Source organism: Caloenas nicobarica, chromosome 21, assembly GCF_036013445.1.
Source record: "Caloenas nicobarica isolate bCalNic1 chromosome 21, bCalNic1.hap1, whole genome shotgun sequence".
Lineage (NCBI taxonomy): Eukaryota > Metazoa > Chordata > Aves > Columbiformes > Columbidae > Caloenas > Caloenas nicobarica.
The window spans coordinates 2,911,955-2,932,934 of NC_088265.1; the positions used below are offsets into that span (position 1 = coordinate 2,911,955).

General features: G+C 50.9%; 2 protein-coding genes across 2 annotated transcripts; both read right to left on the minus strand.

Moving 5' to 3' along the window:
• Positions 1–797: 797 nt before the first annotated feature.
• On the minus strand, positions 798–7,659 carry MOV10 (Mov10 RNA helicase). The gene is made up of 22 exons (XM_065649692.1): positions 7,483–7,659; positions 6,276–6,372; positions 6,032–6,165; positions 5,715–5,953; positions 5,395–5,635; positions 5,031–5,153; positions 4,771–4,924; positions 4,537–4,691; positions 4,261–4,437; positions 4,028–4,175; positions 3,777–3,938; positions 3,579–3,682; positions 3,262–3,359; positions 2,883–3,002; positions 2,695–2,797; positions 2,402–2,525; positions 2,126–2,317; positions 1,909–1,983; positions 1,676–1,801; positions 1,465–1,553; positions 1,207–1,334; positions 798–897 (listed from the first exon to the last, which is right to left on the minus strand). The coding sequence occupies exons 1-21, from the start codon at positions 7,614–7,616 to the stop codon at positions 1,214–1,216; spliced, it is 2,916 nt and encodes a 971-aa protein (XP_065505764.1). The 5' UTR covers positions 7,617–7,659; the 3' UTR covers positions 798–897; positions 1,207–1,213.
• Positions 7,660–9,789: 2,130 nt separating this feature from the next.
• Positions 9,790–20,942, minus strand: CAPZA1 (capping actin protein of muscle Z-line subunit alpha 1). The gene is made up of 10 exons (XM_065649456.1): positions 20,889–20,942; positions 16,243–16,306; positions 15,930–15,981; positions 15,015–15,078; positions 14,040–14,246; positions 13,587–13,666; positions 13,087–13,165; positions 12,522–12,593; positions 11,805–11,867; positions 9,790–11,235 (listed from the first exon to the last, which is right to left on the minus strand). The coding sequence occupies exons 1-10, from the start codon at positions 20,925–20,927 to the stop codon at positions 11,095–11,097; spliced, it is 861 nt and encodes a 286-aa protein (XP_065505528.1). The 5' UTR covers positions 20,928–20,942; the 3' UTR covers positions 9,790–11,094.
• Positions 20,943–20,980: the final 38 nt, after the last annotated feature.

A 20,980-nucleotide genomic window follows, 5' to 3' on the forward strand; every position in this document is an offset into this window, starting at 1 on the left:
CTTCGTGCCCCCGTGCTGCTCCAGGCTGCTGCCTGGGGACTGGACCCATGTGCTGCAGGGTGGGGGGGGGGTTGTTTGGCCCCCCCAGCCCCTCTTGCATCAGCTGCTGGTGCAGGATCAGGGCTCATCACCACATGGTCGGGTAAGACCCTGCGAGCAGCTTACGTGAGCAGGGCTGGGTGGGAGCTGCCTGGCCGTGCCAGGTCCGTGTTGGCAGAGCAACAGGCACTGCAGTCGCTGCTAGAGCTGTCCCTCCTGTCACCATCCCTCCTCTGTCACCATCCTGGAGCAGGACACGGCAGGGCTGCAGCAAGCCTGTCCCTGCTCCAGCAACTCCAGCTGTGCTAGCAGGGCCCAGGACTTGACATCAATACATTATTTTTTCTCTAAACGTTTATTTCAGGGAAACAAAGGGTGCCTGCACAGCCGTGCCAGCTCTCAGCCAGGCAGCTGCCTGCAGGGAGACCCCAGCAGCCTGCACCTGGTGGGGTCCCTGCCCGCGCCCCCGTACCCACCACGGCAGCGCTGAGCTCCCCTAGGCACCCAGCGGTGTTCTTCGGAGGCCAGACGCTCGCATAAGACATTTATTGAGTGGTAAGACCAGTCACAAAGAATTGGCTTTCCACTGCCGTGCCAAAAACTGATTAAAATGGAGAGTGGTCCCAGCCCAGCACTGGCACAGTCCCCTCTGCACAGGAAGGTGTCAGCCCCAGGCTGCTGTGAATGCCAGCGGGACCACCTTGCCTGGGGGGCTCAGCCCCATCTCCGCAGGGATGCGGGGTGCTCTGAGCACCCCGGGACCAAGGCCGGGGGGAGCAGGCGGCTGCTGCAGGCCAGGGGCAGGCTGAGGGGTGCTGGAGCTCTGTGGGGCTTCTCCTCCTTTCCCACATGGGTTTCCTGCAGAGAAACCCCATGGCAGAGTCAGCCCCTAAGTGAGGTCGTGTGCTGAGCCCTGTTGCACTCACTGCATGGGGCAGTTGCTACTCGGCTTCCAGGAGAGATGTCCCTGCGCCCCTCGCACACATGAACCACAGAATCATTTTGGTTGGAAGAGACCCTCAAGATCATCGAGTCCAACTGTTAACCCAACACTGGCACTAAACCGTATTCCCCAAACGAGCCCATGCCCTGGCTTGGCACCAGTGCAGCATGGCCGTGGCGCTGCTGCTCCGCCAGGCTCCACCAGCAGCTCCCAGCTCTGCTCACCTGGCTGCTAATTGCCGAGGTGCAGCGCGTGGAGGTTGGCGGCGAGGCCATCCTCATCCTCCGCCGGGCTCTCCTCCTCGTAGGGGTACCCCGTGTAGCCGCCCTGCTCCCTGCAGTACCTGAGGAACCTGTGGGTGCAGAGCCAGGAGTGAGGGCAGGAGGTGGCACTGGCCACGCTGTCTCCATGGGCTTGTCCGCGGGCAGCAGGGGAGGGCAGGCAGGAGCTCATGAGCATCGTCTGCAGCGGGCAGGGCTCACCTCTGCCAGTGGTGGTCCTTGCTGAGCACGGCTGGGTTCCCCACCACGATCAGCAAAGCCTTGGCCCTGGTGATGGCCACGTTGAGCCTCTGCAAAGGGAACAGGAGCGAGGGTTTTACTCCGCAGCAGCGCCTTGTCCCCCTCCCCAGCCTCACCCAGAGGGGTGCAGGGGGTGCCAGGGGAGATGGGGCTGCTCGGGTCGGCACGGTACCTTGGGGTTCTTGAGGAAGCCCAGCTTGAAGGTCTGGTCGAGCTGGAGGTACTCGCTGCAGCTGCGCACGGTGGAGATGAGGATGACGCGGCGCTCCTGGCCCTGGAACTCCTCCACAGAGCCCACCTGCGGGGAACAGCAGGTGAGGGGCTGGGGAGCACCCCTGGGGCTGGCGGGGCTCCCTCTGCCCACGGTGGGGTGGGCTCCTGTCCCCTCTGCACCCTGGACCGTACCTTCAGCAGGTTGATGTCCGGCAGCTTCCGCAGGACGGGGTCCAGGGAGGTGATGGCTTTCCGGATCTTCTCCACCTGGGAGGAGGCACACAGCACGGTCCAGCCACCACCCAGCTGTCCTCGTGTGCCAGCCCCAGGGCTGCCCATAGATCCCAGTGCCTCCTGTGCCCTGGGGAGGTCTCTGCCCGTCCCCTGCCTGCAGAGCCCTGTCCCTCACCTGCTTTCTGTAGGGAGAGATGATGCCGATCTCCTTGGGCGAGACGCTGGGGCAGCCCCGCTTGCCCCGGCTCTGCAGCAGCTTCTGGAGGTAGTGGACCAGCACCTCGACCTCAGCCGTGTTGAAGAACGAGGGGCTCTTGGCCTCTCTTCGATCTTCCCCGCAAACCCCGTGGAAGATGATGGGGAAGCCCTGGGGATTGGAGAGCGTGGGGCTTTGCTCTGCCTGCGGCTTGGGGGTTCCCCATCAAGGTCACCTGCCTGCTGCCTCCCTCACTTTTTTGGGAAGCTCATCCCAGGCACAATACATATTCCGGACATCGAGCTCGTCGGTCTGGCAGGGCTTCAGCTCGCTGTCGTAGAAGAGCTCGTTGGGGATCCTGAGGATGGCCTCGTGGGACCTGGCAGAGGCAGGACAGTGCCCAGGGTGGGTGCCACATGCACCCAGGACAGCGGGTGCGTTCCCATCTCCCGCACCAGCTGGGATGCTGAGGGCTGTCAGAGCCTGGGGTGCAGGCACAGATCCCACATCCCTGCCCGTCGCCGTCCCCATGCTGTCCCCATCCCCACCTGTAGTTCCAGAGCAGTTTGGTGACGAACTGTGGGTTGTATCCTCCGCTCGACCTCTTGTACAGGGGGTTGTGCAGCATCAGCCTCTCCAGCAGTGAGGTGCCTGTGCCCAGAGAGACCCTGTGGCTCCCCGTGAGGCTGCTCGGCCCCTGCGTACCAGCAGCGCTCCCATCCCTCTCCCCGCTCACCCAAGCCGTGCTCGATGGCCAGCGGTGACCTCAGGACAGGGCCCAGCTGCTGGGGGTCTCCTGCCAGCACCAGCTGCCCCCCGTTGGGGTTGGTCTCCTGGTCCACAGCAGTCAGGAGCCCTGGGCAGAGGGAGAGCTCAGCAGGGGACAGGAGGGTTGCCAAGCCACAGAGAGATCATAGAATCACAAAATAGTTTGGGTTGGAAAGGACCTTCAAAACTCATCCAGTGCCCCCCCTGCCATGAGCAGGGACATCTGCACCAGCTCAGGTTGCTCAGAGCCCCGTCCAGCCTGGCCTGGGATGTCTCCAGGGATGGGGCATCCACCACCTCTCTGGCCAACCTGCTGGTCCTCATGACAGCAGCCGGGCACCACTCACCTGCGATGGCGATCACGCTCTCCGGCTCTACTGCCTGGCCGCACTCATCGATGAAGACGTGGGAGAAATACCCTGGGGGGAAGTTGGCTGACACAAGCCTGGGGGAGAGATGCAGCGAGGCTGCCTCAGCGTGCCTGCCCTGGCTGGCCATCCTTCCTCCCCTTGCCTTCATCCTCATCCTCCCGCAGAGGAGGGGTCCCCCCTGCTGCGCACCCTCCTCCACACACCCCCACCGCACCTGCCCACCCAGCCTTGTTGCAATCCAGCCCCCGGGTCCACCCGCTGCAGGTGGTGGAGACAATCCCAGGTCCTCCAACCTTCCTGCTGTCACCAGCGTGGTGATGAGGATCCGGTAGCGCCCCAGGTGCTCCTTGCTTGGGTACACGTAGCAGCTCTGCTGATCATCCCAGTTGCAGCAGGGCTGAAAGACGGGCGTTCGGTGGGACTTTGCTCTTCCCAGGGGCTGCCAGCCCAGATGTGCCGTGGGATGCAGGGACAGAGGGGCAGGGACCTACCCTGATGTCAGCAGGCACCTCCTGGTAGTTCCTGGAGCTGGCGATGAGCCTGTAGATGTACCGGGGGGCAATGTCCTTGACAAGGCGCTGGCACAGCAGATCTGCGGCACTGTTGGAAGGGGCACAGGCCAAGATCCGGGCGTCCTTGAAGCACGTCCAGACCTGGGTGGGAGGAGAGGGCGATGGCACTGAGCCCCATGGGCTGGGGTGGGCAGCGATGCCCAGGCTGGACCTGCGCACCAGCCACTCACCTGCTTGATGGCTTCCACCAAGGTGACCGTCTTGCCAGTCCCAGGGGGGCCGAAGATGAGGTATGGGGCTGGCCTGGACATCCCCGTCACGATGTGCGTTACAGCTCTGCACTGCTCCTCATTCGCCTGCAGCTTGCGGTCGAACCACCTGTGGGAGCAGAGGCTGAGCCTGCCGGGTCCCCATCCCCTCCCGTCCCCCTGTCCCCTCCCGTCCCACGGGCACAGGGACTCACCGCGGCTGGAAGGTGCCTGGGAACAGGGACTTGTGGCAGGAGGCGGTGGGGAAGAGGAGGCTGGACAAGCCGCGCCGCATGGCCAGGACTGCAGCCCGGTGCTGGAGCTGCAGCGGCAGCCGGCTGAAGGTGAAGGTCACGTCAAACTTCAGATTGTTCACAAACTTCTTCTGCAGCCTGGAAAAGGGTGGTGTGAGCAGGGCACGGGGACGCTCCCCCATTCCAAGCGGTGCTGCCGGGGCTCTGGCAGCCTGGTTGGGGCTGGACACCACTCACTTGGAGGAGAAGCCCAGCCTGACCTTCTCCAGCTCCACGCCGTGCACGTAGCCCTTGTACTGGATGAGCGGGGAGTGGTCCCGCTCGCTGCTCAGGTTGGCGAAGAGGTGGTCGCCCTTCAGCACGGACGGGCGGTTCTCGGCCACGCCGGGCACCTGTGCCGAATGGCCAGCGTGATGGGGGCACCTGGGGAGCCCCAACACCCCTCCCACCTCCCCAGCTCCCCCTACGCACATCGAGGACCAGCAGCCCCCTGTCCTGCACCATGGTGACATCCTGCATGTCGTAGCGGCGGATGTCCACCTCCATCTGGATCTCCTCCAGGTGCAGCAGCAGCTGGAACTTCTGCTGGTAGTTGTCAGCCTGCAGAGGGGCCTCCAGCAGCGACCTGCGGGCAGCAGGGATGTCACCGTGGCCCGGGGACACCCCAGCTGAGGGGCAGCGGGGGGGAGGCACAGGGCTGGGTGGTGGTGTCCCCAGCCCTCGGCACTGACCGCATGGCAGCCCAGCTGGAGCTGCCTTTGGCGTTGGGTCCGAGCAGGATCGTGTCCTTGAGGCTCTTTGCGTACTGGTAGGTGCCCAGAGGGATTTCCCTCTCCAGTTCGTTTTTCAGCGAGCTGGGCAGAGGGGACAGCGGTGTCACAGGTACTGCAGGGTTGGGCTGCCCCCAGGCTACAACCACCCGTGGCCTTGGCAAGCAGAGTGTCCCCAACCCTGCTGTCACCAGCCATCGCATGGGGATGAAGCACCGTCCTGGGGTGCCAGACAGCCAGGTCTCAAGGAGCTGAGCCTTGTCCCAGCCAGACAACAGGCCAGGGCCCTCCGTGCAGGATGGCAGCAGGTGACCCTGCCACATACCTGTCAGGAGGGATGCCATCCTCCGTGATGACGGTGACAGGGCGCCGGAGGCTGGCCTGGTAAGGCTGGAAAGGCGCTGAGGGGCCCAGGTCCTTGGCCAGCTGGCTCTCGGCGACAGCAGCGATGTAGCGCCTGATGCTGAAGGGCTCGTCCGGCTCCTTGGTGAACTCGAAGACCAGCACGGCATGGAAGTACCCATTGCAGGTGGTCAGGCACCGCACCTGGATGGGGTACGTGCCGTCTGCGAGGCAAAGAGGCGACAGCTGGGTCCTGCATCTCCCCCGGCGCCGCAGGGCGCAGGGCAGGGGACGGGACCCTACCTGGGTGCAGCAGCAGGGACTGGCCCTGCGTCGCCCCTTGCTCGTCCGTGAAGGAGAGCTCCCGCGCCTGCCGGCGCGGCTGGCACCGCCGCAGCGTCACGGCCTCCGCCCCGCGGTTCTGCACCAGGACGGTGACCGTCCGGGGCTCACCGGGCACCACTGTGAAGCGGATGTTCCCGTTGCCCCGGTCGTGCTCTGAGACGATGTCCACCCCGTGCTTCACACGGATGAACTCAGCCCTGCGGGAAGGGAGGGTTCAGGCTTTCCCAGCTGGGGCGGGGGTCTGTGGTCTGTGGGCAGGGTGCTGCTGGTCATACCACTTCTTGGCATGGCTCTGGGGCACTTGTGGAGTGGAGCTGGGCTGCTGGTTTGAGCCAGGCGCGGACACCACCGTCTCTGCATTCGTCCTGGGTCTCCGGTACTGGTCTGCCACCACCACACGCTTCTTCACCTGCAAGGAGCAGCCAGCATCAGTATGGCCTCAGTGTCCTGCCAGGAGTTCCTACAGGGCCAGTCCTGGTGGGTGCAAGAGCCACTACCCCAGCCCAGGGCAGCCCTCACCTTCTTGAAGTGCACCGATGCTCCATACACCTGCGCCTGGTGAGTCACCCTCAGCGCGTACAAGACGCAGGAGAAGTTGGGTGTTTTTATGTCGGTCCTGCGCAGACAAGAGAGGGAGGTTTCTGCGTGGGTTGGAGCAAGGCTGGGCTGCTTGTGGCAGAGGAAGCTTAGAGGAGGCGAGCAGGACAGGAGGGTGAAGGGGGGCACTTGGTGAGTCCCCTCTGCACTGGGGTGGAAGGCAGAGGGAAAAGGACTGAGGCTTTTCACTGGCCTCATGCAAAGCTTACATCCCTGCAGGCCACTCCAGCAACTCTATGCTGTGCCATGGTGGTGCCAACTATGCCATGGCGGTGCCAGCTGTGCCATGGCAGTGCCAGCTGTGCCACGGCATCACCATCTGGCCCTGACAACCACACAGTCTCTGTTCCTGCCAATGCACAAGCAGCAGCAGGGCAGGGAGGTGTCCCTGTCCCCATATCCTCGACAGAAGAGGCTGTCCAGAGGGGTCAGCCCCTGGCACAGCCCCAGTGGGGGTCATCCAAGGCACAGCCACAGCGCTCCCGGCAGCAACACCTCCCCAGGCACCTCCTCCTGCACCCCAGGACACGTCCCACAACCCACCGGCAGGCTGAACCCCCACTTTGCCAATGATTAACAGCGGTGACATTGCACAGGGGCCAGTGTGACCCGTGTCAGCTGGGTGAAGCATGGCAGGCAGTTGGTGCTTGAGGCCGTGCCCAGGCAGCTGCTGGGGGGTCCCTGCAGCCGGGGAACATCCCAATAGGGCTGTGGCGAGATGGAGGGGTCTGGGGAGATGCGGGGCTGGTGTCTGGAGAGGCAACTTTGCCTCTTGCTGCATTTGCAGCCCAGCGGGACACAGGCTGCCCCAGCAACGCTGCTCTGTTTTCTCTGTGCCTGGAGACAGCAGAGCCCCTGCATTTGAGTTTTAACTAGTCCAGGTGGTGCTTGGAAAGCACATGCTACTCCATCCCACCCCAGCAGGTGATGAAGGAGGGTCCCCGAAGCCCCCCAGCTGCTCCCTAGTGCCACCCTCACACCCAGCTCCTGGCCAGAGCTGGCCTGACACCCCACTTGAACCCCCAGCAATGCTGGCTGGGGACCAGTGATGCTGGCCGGGGGAAAGGACGATGCTGGCTGAGGGGACCGTCCCACACGACGCTGCCCGGCTCTGACCGAGGGCTCTCACCTGCCCCGAAACTCCTGGGTGTAGATTCTCCGCAGCTCGTCCCGCCGGCTCTCCTGCTCCCGGCCCGTGTCCCGCAGGAACTGCACGAACTGATCCCCAAAGCGCCGGGACTCCGCCACGCTGAACTGCGGCATGGCCGAGCCGAGCTGCGCCGTGCCGAGCCGGACTAAGGTGTGCCGGGCTGTACCGGGGTGTGCCGGGCTGTACCGGGCTGTACGGAGCTGGGCTGGCCCGGGGGTGGCCCCGCACGGAGAAACGAAAGCGAAAGGGGCCGTGCGCCCTGCCGGCCCGCCCGGCGGGGGCTGGGGGGGCCGGGGCCGGGGGGGCGGCTCCTGCCCGGCACCTCTGGCCCGCAGCCCGGTTCGGGGAGAGCCTCACCCGGGGGTCCCGCACCCCACAGAGGGTCCCTGCTGCGGTAGCCAGGCGGTCGCGGGGTCGCCCTGGCTGCGTGCGGGACTCGGGACCCCCAGGGGTGCACCCCTCGCCTCGCGTGTGCCGGAACGGACTGTGCTTGCAGGACCGGGGGAGGACGAGCTGTCAAGTGACAAAGGTCTGGGCTGGTTGTCATCCCCTGGCGCTGACTGCCCCCAGCCGGGGCAGCTGGCAGGGCAGGAGAAGGGCCCAGGTGCATCGCATGGCTGTATCCAGCGATGGGGGCAGGAGCTCCCAGAGCTCACACGGCTGCTCTATAAATAGGGCAGCAGCACCAGGAGCTGGTTTCTCTGTTTGCCTCTGCTTTTGCTTTCCTGTACTTTCACCTGCTTGATTCCTGATTCCTCACCTGCTTCTGTAAAAGAGCTCAAGACCCTAGGACTGCTCCTGGTGCTGCTTTTGCTTTGTCTGGGGTCGGGGGATGTTGGGCTAAGTCTGCTGTTATCCCCACCTTAGCTTGAGTGGCTTTTCATCTGACCCAAGCACTACAGGTGACATGCCACTGTCTGGTGGCTGATTGACTGTGATGGTGTAGGACCTTTGGCAGGTTGTGGGAGGGCTCTGAGGATTGAAAACTCTGTTTGTTGCCTTTGGAGTAGTTGCTTGTAAGTCTTTCTGGCATGTACTGTGGACAGAATCCTGGAGCTTTAAGCTTTGATGTTGTGAACAGATAGGAAATCTCTTTCCTTGGTGGGCAGCTGGGTAACGTGGCTGCTGTCTGGGCTGGCAGGACTCATCCTGCAGTGCTGGGCTGGCTTTGCCTTCCCCTGGCTTAGTTAAGCTGCACTGCCTGCTCACTGTGATTCACCTGGGGCCAGGCTTTGACTTTTGTACACAGCCTAGCCCAGGATATACATTACTCTGGAGCAGGCTGCAGTGTCCTCTGAAACATCTGGTCTCCAGCAGGCGATAGCTGATGGTTTTAAGGATTAGAATGCGTCTGGGTGTGTGTCACTGCTGTGCTGGCACTTGCTGCCCCAGTGGCCGTGAGTCACACCAAGTGTTGCTTTTCCAAGGAAGAGATAGGAGTTGGAAAGGGGCTGAGAGTGGGACAGCTGACCCTGCTGCAGAGAAGGGTGGTGGGGAGAAGCTGGAGGAGGCAGGCAGGGAATGAGCTGTCCTAAGGGATGATTAGCTACAGATTTGGAGAAGGACAAGAAGATAGAAATGGTCTTAAGGCTGGTACAAGTGGCAGTGAGCTACTCGCAGTTTAACTAACCCGGAGTGGCAGAAGACTAGCCTTGAAGCAGATAAAAGCTCTGTTGTGTGCAGAGCCTTATCTCAGCCCGCTTCAGCTTCGCATTCTTGGAATTGCTGCAGCGCTTGTCTGGATGGGACCAGGGCCACAGCCCAGAGCACGTCGGGTGCTCATCACCCCAGCCCTTCCTCTCTAGGTGCTGCGGGCAGGGAGGAAACCCCTTCACAAACAAGCACCCGCTGGTGGCAGCTCTGGCCTTGAGCGGCTCTTTGCACAGCGGCAGAAAAATCCTCCAGCACCGTCCCACTTTGTCCTGGCGCAGGACGCGTCTGGCAGTGAGTGCCCCACAAATCGAGTAGAAGAGGCGTTACAGCAAGACTCAGATGATGAGCAGGACAACCTTGTCCACTACGTGTTCCCCAGGGTAAAGTGCTTTATTAGAGCTGTGTGACTTTTTCTTTTATTTCTAAGTTCTTAGACCTCTGGTTCCCTGCTCTGTGTCACCGGTGGGTTCGCCAGCAATGTCACCCCTGCTGTCATCTGTAGAGCTGCCTTCCTCAGGAGATAACACAAATGAGGTCACTGAAGAACAGACACAAATGGCTTTAAAACAAAGACCCATGTATTTCTACTAGATGATTTGATACAGAAGATGCCTGTAGGATGAATAGTCAGTCTCAACAGCAAATGCAAAGATATTTTATTTAGACAAAACTTCTCACAAAAGATAGACACACTTATTTTGTGGTATCACTGTGCAAAACCTGAAGTGTAATGCACAGGCAGCCCCATCCCTATCTCCCCAACCCCCTTTCTTTGTGTATTTAAAAGTAGGAAGACAGTAGCCAGTTTAAAAGCCAGAAGCTGCAAAAGGCCCAGTGATCACTCAGTGCAAACAAAGCAAAGGGAGTTCACCAAAGGGGTTTAATTTTGCAGTGAATCCACGTTCTGAGTTCTGACTCGTGCCTCTTCAACCTTAGGACTGCTATTTTTGATTTTACAGAAAAACAAAGTAATATAGAGCAAGCACTTAGCAATGAAGAGATTCATTCCAAAATCACCTTCAAGTACGACAAGAAACTGGCCACAACTGAGACAAAATGGAAAGTTTTTTTCTCTCACTTTGGTGCAAGTTTATTTATTTTGTATGCTATCCATCCATACACCTGTGATACAAATTCTATGAACCTGCCACAAAGCATTAAAGCACAACATTATCTATTATTCCGTAGATGTTTGCATTTTTAATCACCATCCAGCCTACGTGGATCAGCAGTGATTTAACAGAGGAACTTGCAGTTCCGTAAAAATGCAGATGTCTGATAACCGTACACACACGAGGGGAAGGGAGAGCAAAAATGTTCACTTTTGGGGAACGTGGCTCAAATCTTCAGATTAAAAAAAAAAAAAAGTCCCTGGAAGAGCTGTCCATGTAGGGATTTCTGTAAAGGATCCTGTAAACTCATTTTATATAGCAAAATCTAAGCCTGCAGGCTTTTTGCTTTGTGGAGGTCGGTAATAAGGATACATGAGGCCTTCCTGTCTTTTGCATTTCTGACATCTTGCAGCACAGCGCCTTGAGCTGTTGACAGATCTGACAACCTGGAGTACCTGGAGCACTTGTATACGGGTGAAGGGAAAGCTCTGCACCTTCAGCTGTATTTATCGTAGGGCTTTTCCAGCTAGGAAGTTTTCCAACCAGTACAATCAGTGACTGAAAACAGCGACACTTCCGAACCATGAATGTGGCTTAATTAAAATGACCTATCAGCAAATGCAGTCACAACAGGAAGTTTATGCGGCAGGAAACACAAAACACAAAGACAACGCTATTTGTTCCACAGTTCTCTCTGAGGCTAGAAAACCTGTTAACTTTGAAAGCCCTAGAAAAACGCTGCACTGGTTTAGAAACCATCTACTTGGCATAGGACCACATTTTGTTTTTTGCACACAACCATTTTGTAAATCTCCTTATTTCCACGTTAAGCGTTCTGCATTTCTTTGCCGATCTTGTAGCTGAGGATTTTGTTCCAGTCGATCTTGGTGCGGGTGACAGGGAGCTGCCGGCGTAAGGCTTTGAAAGTGGTGTCTGACATGGTCTGGTAGTTCTCGCTGATCGCTGTCTGCAGGGGCGAGGAGATTGTTAGGGCAGTAGTAAGATACTCTGAGAAAACATGACTCTGTGTTAAAGCCTCAAACCCCTTTCTACAAAGCAACGGCATGCTATTAACTAAATAATGCAGTCAGCAGTGCATGTGCAAGTAAAAGCGTTTCTGTTAAAACTCCACTGTGAATGTAGCAGCATCTCCTTAGGTGTTTCACTGACTTCTCTGTATCGAGTCTCCTTGCACGCAGGCTGGGACAACGTAAAAAGCTGTCGCCCGCGTTTCCTCTGCCTTGTTTTTAACTGGTACAGAGGAAAGTGTTTAGACTCACCCACTCCCCCTCCATGCCTGTTCCTGGCACCATTTGTAACCCTTTAAAATAACTATACAGCCAACTTGATTAGTAATTGCACATAGCTTTACAAGTCTATTCTTTAAACAAACACTACTGCCCTTTTCAAAGTAATTCTTAGAGTCAGTACCAGACTCAGCCAGAAACAGAGAGGTCGATTTTTCTATGTTTTCATTAACAGTAAATGGAAACCGATATAATTCCATCATATTTATTTAACAACCATTGATCTTACCTGGTACTCGTTCTCTGCATTTTCTATTATCTTAATAAACTCCTTAGCTGTCTGGACATCACTCTACAAAGGAGAAAAATAATTTTCTTTATGTTTAATTAAGAGCAACTTACAAAAGCCACACTATAGATTTCTTCTGAAATGATAGGCTGTGTATAGATGAAGCAGATAACGCCAGCAGCTTCTGCCTCATGTGTGGCTGGGCTCCTTTTCGCTCACTATGGATGTCTCGGGTGTCTGGGTGAGGTTCAGGACAGACGTGCGTACGGGCTCGAGCTTGTGCTCTAAACTGAAACAGCACTGCACCCTAATGAGCACAAGGGAAGCAGCTCTTCATGGGATGGAGTGGAGATTTTGTGACTGTTGCTCCCTCTACGGTACTATACGACTTCTAATTTTACTATACGACTTCTAATTTTCCCTTAGCACACGGCTCTCACCGTTTGTTTCCCTTGCACGTAGGTAAAAAAGCATATTCTGCACTCTTTAACTGAAACTCGTAAGCTTTCCAATACAGACTGTACTTTCTAATACAGTCTAACTTTAGGCAATTGAGAATAATCTGGATTTCCCACATATCTCTAAACACTACAACTACACTGACTAGTCACCCTAAAATTACACCACCTTAAAGTCAAGAGAATGTAGTCATAGAAATGTTTGCTTCATGAGATCTTTAAAATAGTTGCTTTATCATAAATCTTTTAGCACACTTACTGAAACCTGTACAGAGTCCTGGATGTCTTTATGACTGACCAGTTGAACATTGCCATCCTCATAATAATGAACCTGAACAAAGAGACAAGATGCAGGTTATCATTAACACTCATTTTATAATCCCTAGAGCCCCCAAACGCTACCAGAATGGCACAACGGTGTTGTTGTGCCAGTCTTCTCTGCTTACGTGGAGACTAAAAGCAGGATGGATTTTCTAAAAGGTTTCATTCTTTGTCAAGACTGTTCAAGATTATGTTAATGCAGTAAACGCCTAGAGTTGAAATAAGAGCAATTATAAAAGAATTCATGATATAGGTTTTAGCCCTATAAAGTGAAGCAGACTTGGAGGCACACAGGGTAATGCTAATAAACCACAGGCCAGATGGTAGATGATGCCCAGAACACTAGTTTTAAGAATTAATTTATGTAATTGTATATTTTATTTGTATCTTGACTTGAGAAAGACATCTCGGCTGTATTTCAGCGTCTCATTCCAAGTCAAATGCATTAGTGTAAGAGAAGCACAATGCAGCTTCTCCTGTTATTGCCAGAAAAAGTAACTCACCTGGATCTTGAGCACCGCAGCCACTTGAGCTGTTGGTGGTGTGATGGTAAACTTCCATTCTGATCTCCAACGACCATTCCTAAAAACAACCAAAGCATTAAAACTGTATTCCAAAAAGCTCTAACAACAAAAAGAACCAAATTAACACAAGCAAGTTCTTTCTGCTGTCATCTTACGACCAATATTACAGTGCTCTACATGGCATTGAATTAAACTTCAGAAGCACAGCTGAATACAGTGCAGCTTTAGTACAAATTTGCTCCAGTGTACTTGTGCTCTGGAATATGTATGGGGGGCATCCATCTGACTCTGCTAACGTGTTCCTCTCTGGATAGGCACATGGAAGGCTTTAGGTAAATGCCAAGGAAAATGGACTATGGAATGAGAAGCAGGATTTTTGCGAAGCCCAAGAATACCTGCCCTTCAGACTGTGACAGAAGATATAAAGGATTGGTTTGTTTAGTAAAGGAAGAAAATACACTATGTTGAAATAGTCTTACCAGAAGTTTTTAGGCTGGAACTGGTGGCTCTCAATACAGGCAATAATTGTCTGCTGCCCATCTATAGATTTACCATAAACCTGTATTTAAAAAAAGAGTTAAAAAAGCCCAAGAGCTGAGGAAAGCCATTCTTAATTTCTGTTCTTAGCAGCATTGTGCAACTTTGCTATTGTGGTATCTCACGGGGAACATTGTCCCACACCTCCACTTGCATATCTCTGCAAATCATGCCTCTTTTTTTGTTAACAGCAGGTGGAAGGTGCTTGGCAGTCACGACTACGAGAAATAAGGTTTAATGCATCTTTACCAACGTGTGCACCCTCTGTTACTCCAAAGTTAGCAAAAACGCTAGTGAAGATGGCAAACTCATGCAGCGCTGCCCAGCACAACGTCCCCTCAAGGTACCGACTGACATAAGCAATGAACTTGAACAAAACAAGGTGGATACTCAACAGTGCAGAAGCCATTGGGGTAATGATCTTTCACGTAAGCTCTCAATGCGCTGTCACAGGCATCTCTCCACTGTTTTAAAGCTGATTCCATGTCCTCAGGCTGGGGGTCACTTGCTTCTTTCCTTAAATGATCAAACTTGAAAGAAAGTTTGTTTCTTGGGTCTAAAAATCTGCCGTTGCCCAGATCACCATGTTCTGTGATTAAGACCTATAAAAGAAGTTGAAATTAAAATATACTTATGCTGCTGAAAATGTGCTGTTCTGTGTTTTTCCCTGACTATTTGAATAGATTCTTTCATTGAGCTATAATATCACATAAAGAAATAAGGATTTGCAGTAATAATTTCAACTAAGAGTAGTTGTAGTGAGGGTGCAGGTGAACTCTCTGCTCTTCAGTGATGCTGCACTTAGTCTTCTGTCCCAGAAATGGCTATATTATAATAAAGTATGTATTTAAAGCTGTGCATCTTTAAAATACAAACAGGTGGTTTTATTGTTAAAGCTATTTTTGCTGTTCTCCTTCCCCAGTTCCAATGGAGATTAACATTTTTTTTCCTCTGGAATTTACCATTTATTGTCATGCTCCACATTGCAATAGCTCTCCTTCTGGAAAAAAAATACTATTAAGAATCTACTACTGATTGTCAGTAGGGACTGTAAGCAGGTGAGCTTTAAATACACAGTAATCTTTAATCAAACTCTAAGTAGAATTCCAGTGACTTTAACATGGAGCTTTACTTAAGGAACAATGAATTAGAGTTACTAGGTAGTATCAGACAGTACTTAAGGGAACATTTCACCTATGCTGCTTCTATGAGAACAAAAGTCTGGTAATACGATGATGTGTGGGAGAAGGAGGAGAGTTGATAACTTGTGAGTAGAATGAAACTAGTCAAGATCTCCATGAAACAACATACTTATTGGGTTTTGCACAGTGTAGTAACACAATGCTGAAGTGTAAAAAGTTTTTTCTTACCTGATCATCATACCCTTCTATCTTCACCGGAGTGAACTGATCCATGTTATACTGTGCAAATGCACTGTTAAGAATTAAAAGAACATGAACTTTAGCTGTACAGGCATATTTATTGACTCCAGACTAAGTACATGGTGTGATTTATATCACAGAAAAATTCAACTTAATTTGGCAAATAATACACATGAGCACTCTGAAAGGATTTTTTCAACGCCTTTTATTGATGATAGCTATAAAACCCCAGATCTAAAGCCAGGTTTATTTAGAGATGACCAGGAAAGTACAGAGTTCAAAAGTAGAACAGGAGGCAGCCTGGGGGAATATGAGCAATCCAAGGCAAAGGAGGAACCAACCCAGCTGCAATTTAGACAGCAGCAAGGTAAACAAATGAGGAGACTAATATTGACAACAATTTTCGTACATAAAGACCTGCTGACAGACGTGTCACCTAGCTTGAAGTAAAATTTTAGCATTAAAAAGCTAGTATGTGTAACCTTTAAGAACCTTTTGATGAGCATGTGCAAGTAAACAAGATATTTTGAAAGCGCTTTTTTTTTTTAAAGGGCAGTTCTTTTTCTAAGCTTCAGCTAAGGATTACTCAGTGTTTCAGGCTTCACTTGCTTTACAAATCGTGCTTCAACATGATCAGACATTCCTGCTGCTGCAGAGTTCAGCTTTTTGGCAGAGTGCCTTCCTGTCGGTTTTATATGGCTTCTACAGCACAAATTCCAATTTAGGGCTTTTGAAAAGAATCATCTGTGCCTTTTCATTGTGTATTTTGTTGGAGGTAATAAAAATTACAGAATATTGCTTGCAATGTAACAGATGTCTTGCTGCTTTGCAGAATTACAAACCTAAGAAGATATATGCATCTCTGATGGTAATTTGACTTGTGTTTGCAATATTAGTACTTACTGTGCTGCTCCTTCCCTGAGAAGATTGTCGTTGTTAAGCAATAACCGGACATCTGGAGAAGAGAGTGTTCAGGTAGGTTATTGGAATTTTTGATGAAATGTTTCTCTTTATGCATTTCAATTTCAACTGTACAAATGCAAACATCAAAATGATTAAATCATTTCATGAAGCATGTGTGGTTGCAGAATGACAGCATGCTTTTCCCTTGCCGCTTCTTAACCTTAGAAGCAGTATATTGTGACACAGTCTTAGACTCTTCTAATAGATGAAACGTGAGAAAAATGCTAACATACATTTTTCCTTATTTACTTACCATTGAATACTTCATTGAATTCTCCAGGTGGTGCATGAGTGATGAATTTTGCAGCTATACGCACCTACAATAGAGCAGAAAAGTAACTAAACTAAAGGCAAAAGATAATTTACTGAATTCGTATGTACTCAAACCTACACTGAAGCAGTTCACCAACAAAACCAACTCTGACAGTGAGAGGAAATGCCAGATTTAAGGAGCAATCTACACATGCATTGTCAAAATAGAAACAGTCTCATAAGACCAGATTTTTTTCTCAGTGTAACCAAGCAGAATAATTCCATATGTACTTGGTAAGAAGTGCAAACTTCACATGGGCACCTGTAAAAATGGGAACTGTTCAACCTGCTCGGCACTAACCAGTCTGAAGAACATCAATGCTGGCAGGTCACTCTTCTGGCTGACATTCCTAAAGAATGTTATTTCCTGATCCCTGCTATTAATTAGAATCCTAAATGCCAAGGTATATAAAGAACCCACAGCAGTGACCCTGTAACTAGATGGTAACCTGCAGCACAGCCCTGCAGCTCAGGAGTGTGCGACACGTATTGCAAGACGCTGTGATTCCCTGTGATGCAACTTGCGCGTTGCTGATGACCGGCTGGAGGAGCAGCCGCTGTTTCGTAGCAACCAGCATTGTGAAGGACGAGAGGCAGATCCCTCTCAAAACAGAGCAGTAAATCAATCACATCAACTGCCATGGGACTGATTCCAGAGTTAATTATGCCTCACGCACTCTGAAAAGTCAGCGAGATGCTCAGAGTGCAGGAGGTGGGATGGAGATACAAAGTAAAAGCTGGGAACTGCCAGAAATGGGGGAGATGCCGGAAAGTGCCAAAATGAACCCCAGAATTCTGACAGAGCCTCCAGATGAAACCATCCAGATTTCAGCAGGTTATTTTATTTTTCCTTGATCCTCTAATGCTGCCTGGCCACTTCTAACCCTGAGCAGCCTGTGCCACTGTTTAGCACATCACTCTTCTCATCTGGAAACAAGATTTTATTTGAAACTGTACTGCAGTCCAGACATGAGCTGTCAGTGTAGCGGAAGAACTCAGGCATGTGAAACTGTGAGTGATATAATAAATAACTGAAAAGGCCAATTGTAAGGAAAATACCTGAATGTCTGCAAACTCTGAAGCTGGAAAAGAAAAACCCGTTCTCTTCTAAAAAGTAATAAAATCGCACTGTGTTCTGAAATCCAATATACATGTCTTGGATTGTTAGAATTTAGGTGGTCTAAGTATTTGTTCTGTTGAAATTAGTAAGAGTTTATGGTTTTCGTAATCAAATCTTTTATGGTTTTTACAGGGCCAAAGGGAATAGAATCATCTTGGAAGACCTGAAACAGGAAATGTTACAAAATTAAACCTCTCCCTTAGAATAATAAAAATGTCACATTCCTTCCAACAAGCTCAGCTAACAAAGCTGCGCAATCGCCTTTCTTGCTCAACTAGACATTTATTGAATACGACTGCAGAACAGTGCACGTTACAACTCTACTTTTTCTACTTTTCATTTGGAGCAGTAAAAGAAAGTGTGTATGTATCTAACTACTTCAGCTGAATTATTGCCAGAGCTGAAAATAACTTGCTTCTTTCAACAGCCTTTCTTGTTTTAGTTAGAAAGTGTTTGTATTGTTTGTCACATAATGATTTAAAGCAAGCCATGAAAGGAAATAAGCACCTTTCCAAACAAAGGGTATTCAGTATCAAGTAACAACTCTGCCTTAACTGGGTTGAGTTTCAGATGAAAATAGATTATTTTCCAAATTAGCATCTATTTTTTTAAAAAACTACATTTTTATGCCTTAAATAATTAAGCAATATGAATGAAAAACTAAAAAGTCTGTAACTTGTGTAATTGATACAACACAGAATGTCAAACCATTTTCTCCTAGTTTTCTGCTTTTAAATAAGGTTAGTAAGTATACAGCAATCCTAAAAATGTAGCTGTCCGAAAATTTTCACTATTTAGAGAACTGTCATTAGAAAACATTGCTGTTAGATTTTAATTATCAGGAATTTTGACTGTGAAGAAGATAACCTGGCAGCAATTAAGAGGGACATTGCTGCTTTATGTCCCCTATGGGCTTTGCTGAGAGCCAGCCCTAAAAGGCTGAAAAAATTGTGAAATGAGCCCATATGCGCTTCTAAAAAAGCGCAAGTGTCAGCACAAGTACAGGCACGTCAGGCTGTGCTGAAGCGCTTACAAATATGTACATGATGCCTCTCAGTGGGAGGGTTTCAAGGGAATACATCCTGCAAACCACCTCCTCAGATGAACAGATATATAGAAATAGCATAAATGGAAAAATAAGGCCCTAAAAAGCCATAAAACTTAGTATCCTACACATTTATGCAACAGTGTTGTGGCTGCAGAATTGTACTGTACATGGAACCCTCATAAAAGGGGCCACAGTTTTAAGAGGTTGACTTACAGGTCAATGGGTTCTCATAAACCAATCTGCGTTAAAAAAGCCAAGCAAATATTACAGGAGAGATTTTTTTTACAGTCTTCCACAAATTCTTCCACTTGGAAGGAAGAACAAAACTAAATCGACACAAAAAGGCCTCTGCATTCAATCAAACATCACTGCGAAACCAGCCATAAAGCAAACCCTGCAAGTGAAAAGTGTTTAGTTTTATAAAGTCTCCCTAATGTTGCCTCTCTTGTGGAGCAATAAAATAGTGTTTCAGTCACACTATTGAAATCAGGAGTGGAACGCAGGAAACAGGCTGCAGAGTAATGAACTTTAAGTGTCAACCATTTGCGTTGCTGTTTGGTTTCAGAGCTGATTTCTTCCCAGCGGTGTCAGCTCAGTGACAGGATGCTTGTTTGCAGAAGCACGAAAATAAGACTTTCTGCAAACTGCCCGACTTCCTGCCCATCGCTGCCATTTCAGGTGCCTCTGCAGCTCAGAGGAACTTCCTGCTTCTCAAACAGGGACGTGTCCGAGAGGGAAACTGCTCAACCACTAATTCAAACTGGCAAATGGCAGGAGAATCAGCTTAAGTAGACAAGAGGGTATGTTGCAGCAGAACTTAAATGAAAATGAATCCCTCAGCTTACCTAAAATAAGCCTATAAAGAATAAAGAAATGAGGCTTTAGTGGGATTTAATTAATTTTGTTGCTCTATTGATTTTTATTTGTTCGATTTATTTCAAAGCACTAGTAAACTCAGACTGAAAAAAGGAAATATATATAAAAGCTCTAGACCCATCTGAACGGTTATAAAGCAGATCCTAAGGTAAATATTTGCACGTTTCTTTTTCAGATCCTCACGTAAGATTATCTTTTTCTACCTGTGCCAGGCACGGAGCTACTTTAAATTGTATCTCGGTTGCCTGAGCTGGGACACGAAGTAGAATGTCAGCTCTGATTTCAAGTAAAATCCCATCTACTTCACCAAATAAAGTACTTCGGGACACGTAGTTCTGAAGAGCCTTTTCATGAAGGGGAAATCTTCCCCGCAAGTGCGTTGCAAGAACTGGAGACTTCGCCTCCTTCGCTCTCAAACCATAACCTCCAACAAAACAAAGCTTCAGCTTTGTTTTAATTTTCACATCAAATGCAATGATGTCTTCAGTTTCAGTAGCTCAAATGAAATTCAGCCAAATGATATCTGGTAAAATATTTTACGCACCACTGGACAGATTTCAGTTATGTGCTAAAGACCATATGAATTCCGTTCTGGAATACTTCTTTCAAGTAATGTTCATGTCATCTAAAAGATTAACTACACGAATTGCACCTTTAAAGCTCTATCTGCTGGTTTCACAATGAATGTCCCTGTAATGAAGCTGAAATTGGCAGTTTAAGGGAAAAACAAAAGCAGGCTCCAGACCTGTAGGATCCTTGAAGATCTATGAGCCTTTACGCCCCCTCCAGAATGTTAAGGAAAAAAGCAAAAAGCTACATGTGATATTTTTGTGATGTAAGAAAGAGTAACAGTGGATTTTTAAACTATTTTTTGTAGGTAACCAGAGTTATCCGGCAAAAAAGACGACCTCTTCATTTGTCAAATTAAACTCGATGCTGCTTGTAAAGCTGTAATTTCCCCCACATTCCTATGCAAGAGAAAAATCTGTTCATTTCTCCCTTTCCTAAAATAAATATCGCTCTAATTGCTTCTGCTCAGTCCCTTCCATCCAGTATAATTTGTCAGATCCACATCAAAGTTACTATCAGCAGCTGGGACAGGCAGAAAACGCGAAAACACGCTCGGAAGGTGTTTTGGAACTGAAGAGATGTCACAGCACCTTTTAAAGGCGCTGCTAAATTTGTTGACCTGAGGGGAAAAAAAAAGTCGAGGAGCAGAAAAATACACAGTGTGTTTCAAAAAGACGGACCCGATTTCAAAGCGGTAACCGAATCGCTTTGAAATCGCCTTCCCCTTTTTGAAACACCCGGTATTTTCACGCACAAAGACGGGCCGAGGCACCTCGGCTGCACCCGGGCGATGAGGAAACCCGGCCGGTCCCTCAGCCGGGCCGGTCCCGGGGCCCGCCCGCCCCGAGGCAGCGGGAGGCCGGGCCGCAGCCCGACCCGCCGGCACCGGGAGAGCCTCCTCGCCACCCCCCGCCCGCTGCCGTCCCGCGGGTGCCGCTTGCAGCGGTGTCCATGTCCCTGTCCCCGTCCCCACCTTCTCCTCATCCGACACCCGCTCCTCGAAGTCGGCCATCTTGGCAGCTCTGGGCCCGGCCCCGCGCGGAGCATGCTGGGAGCGGCACCCCG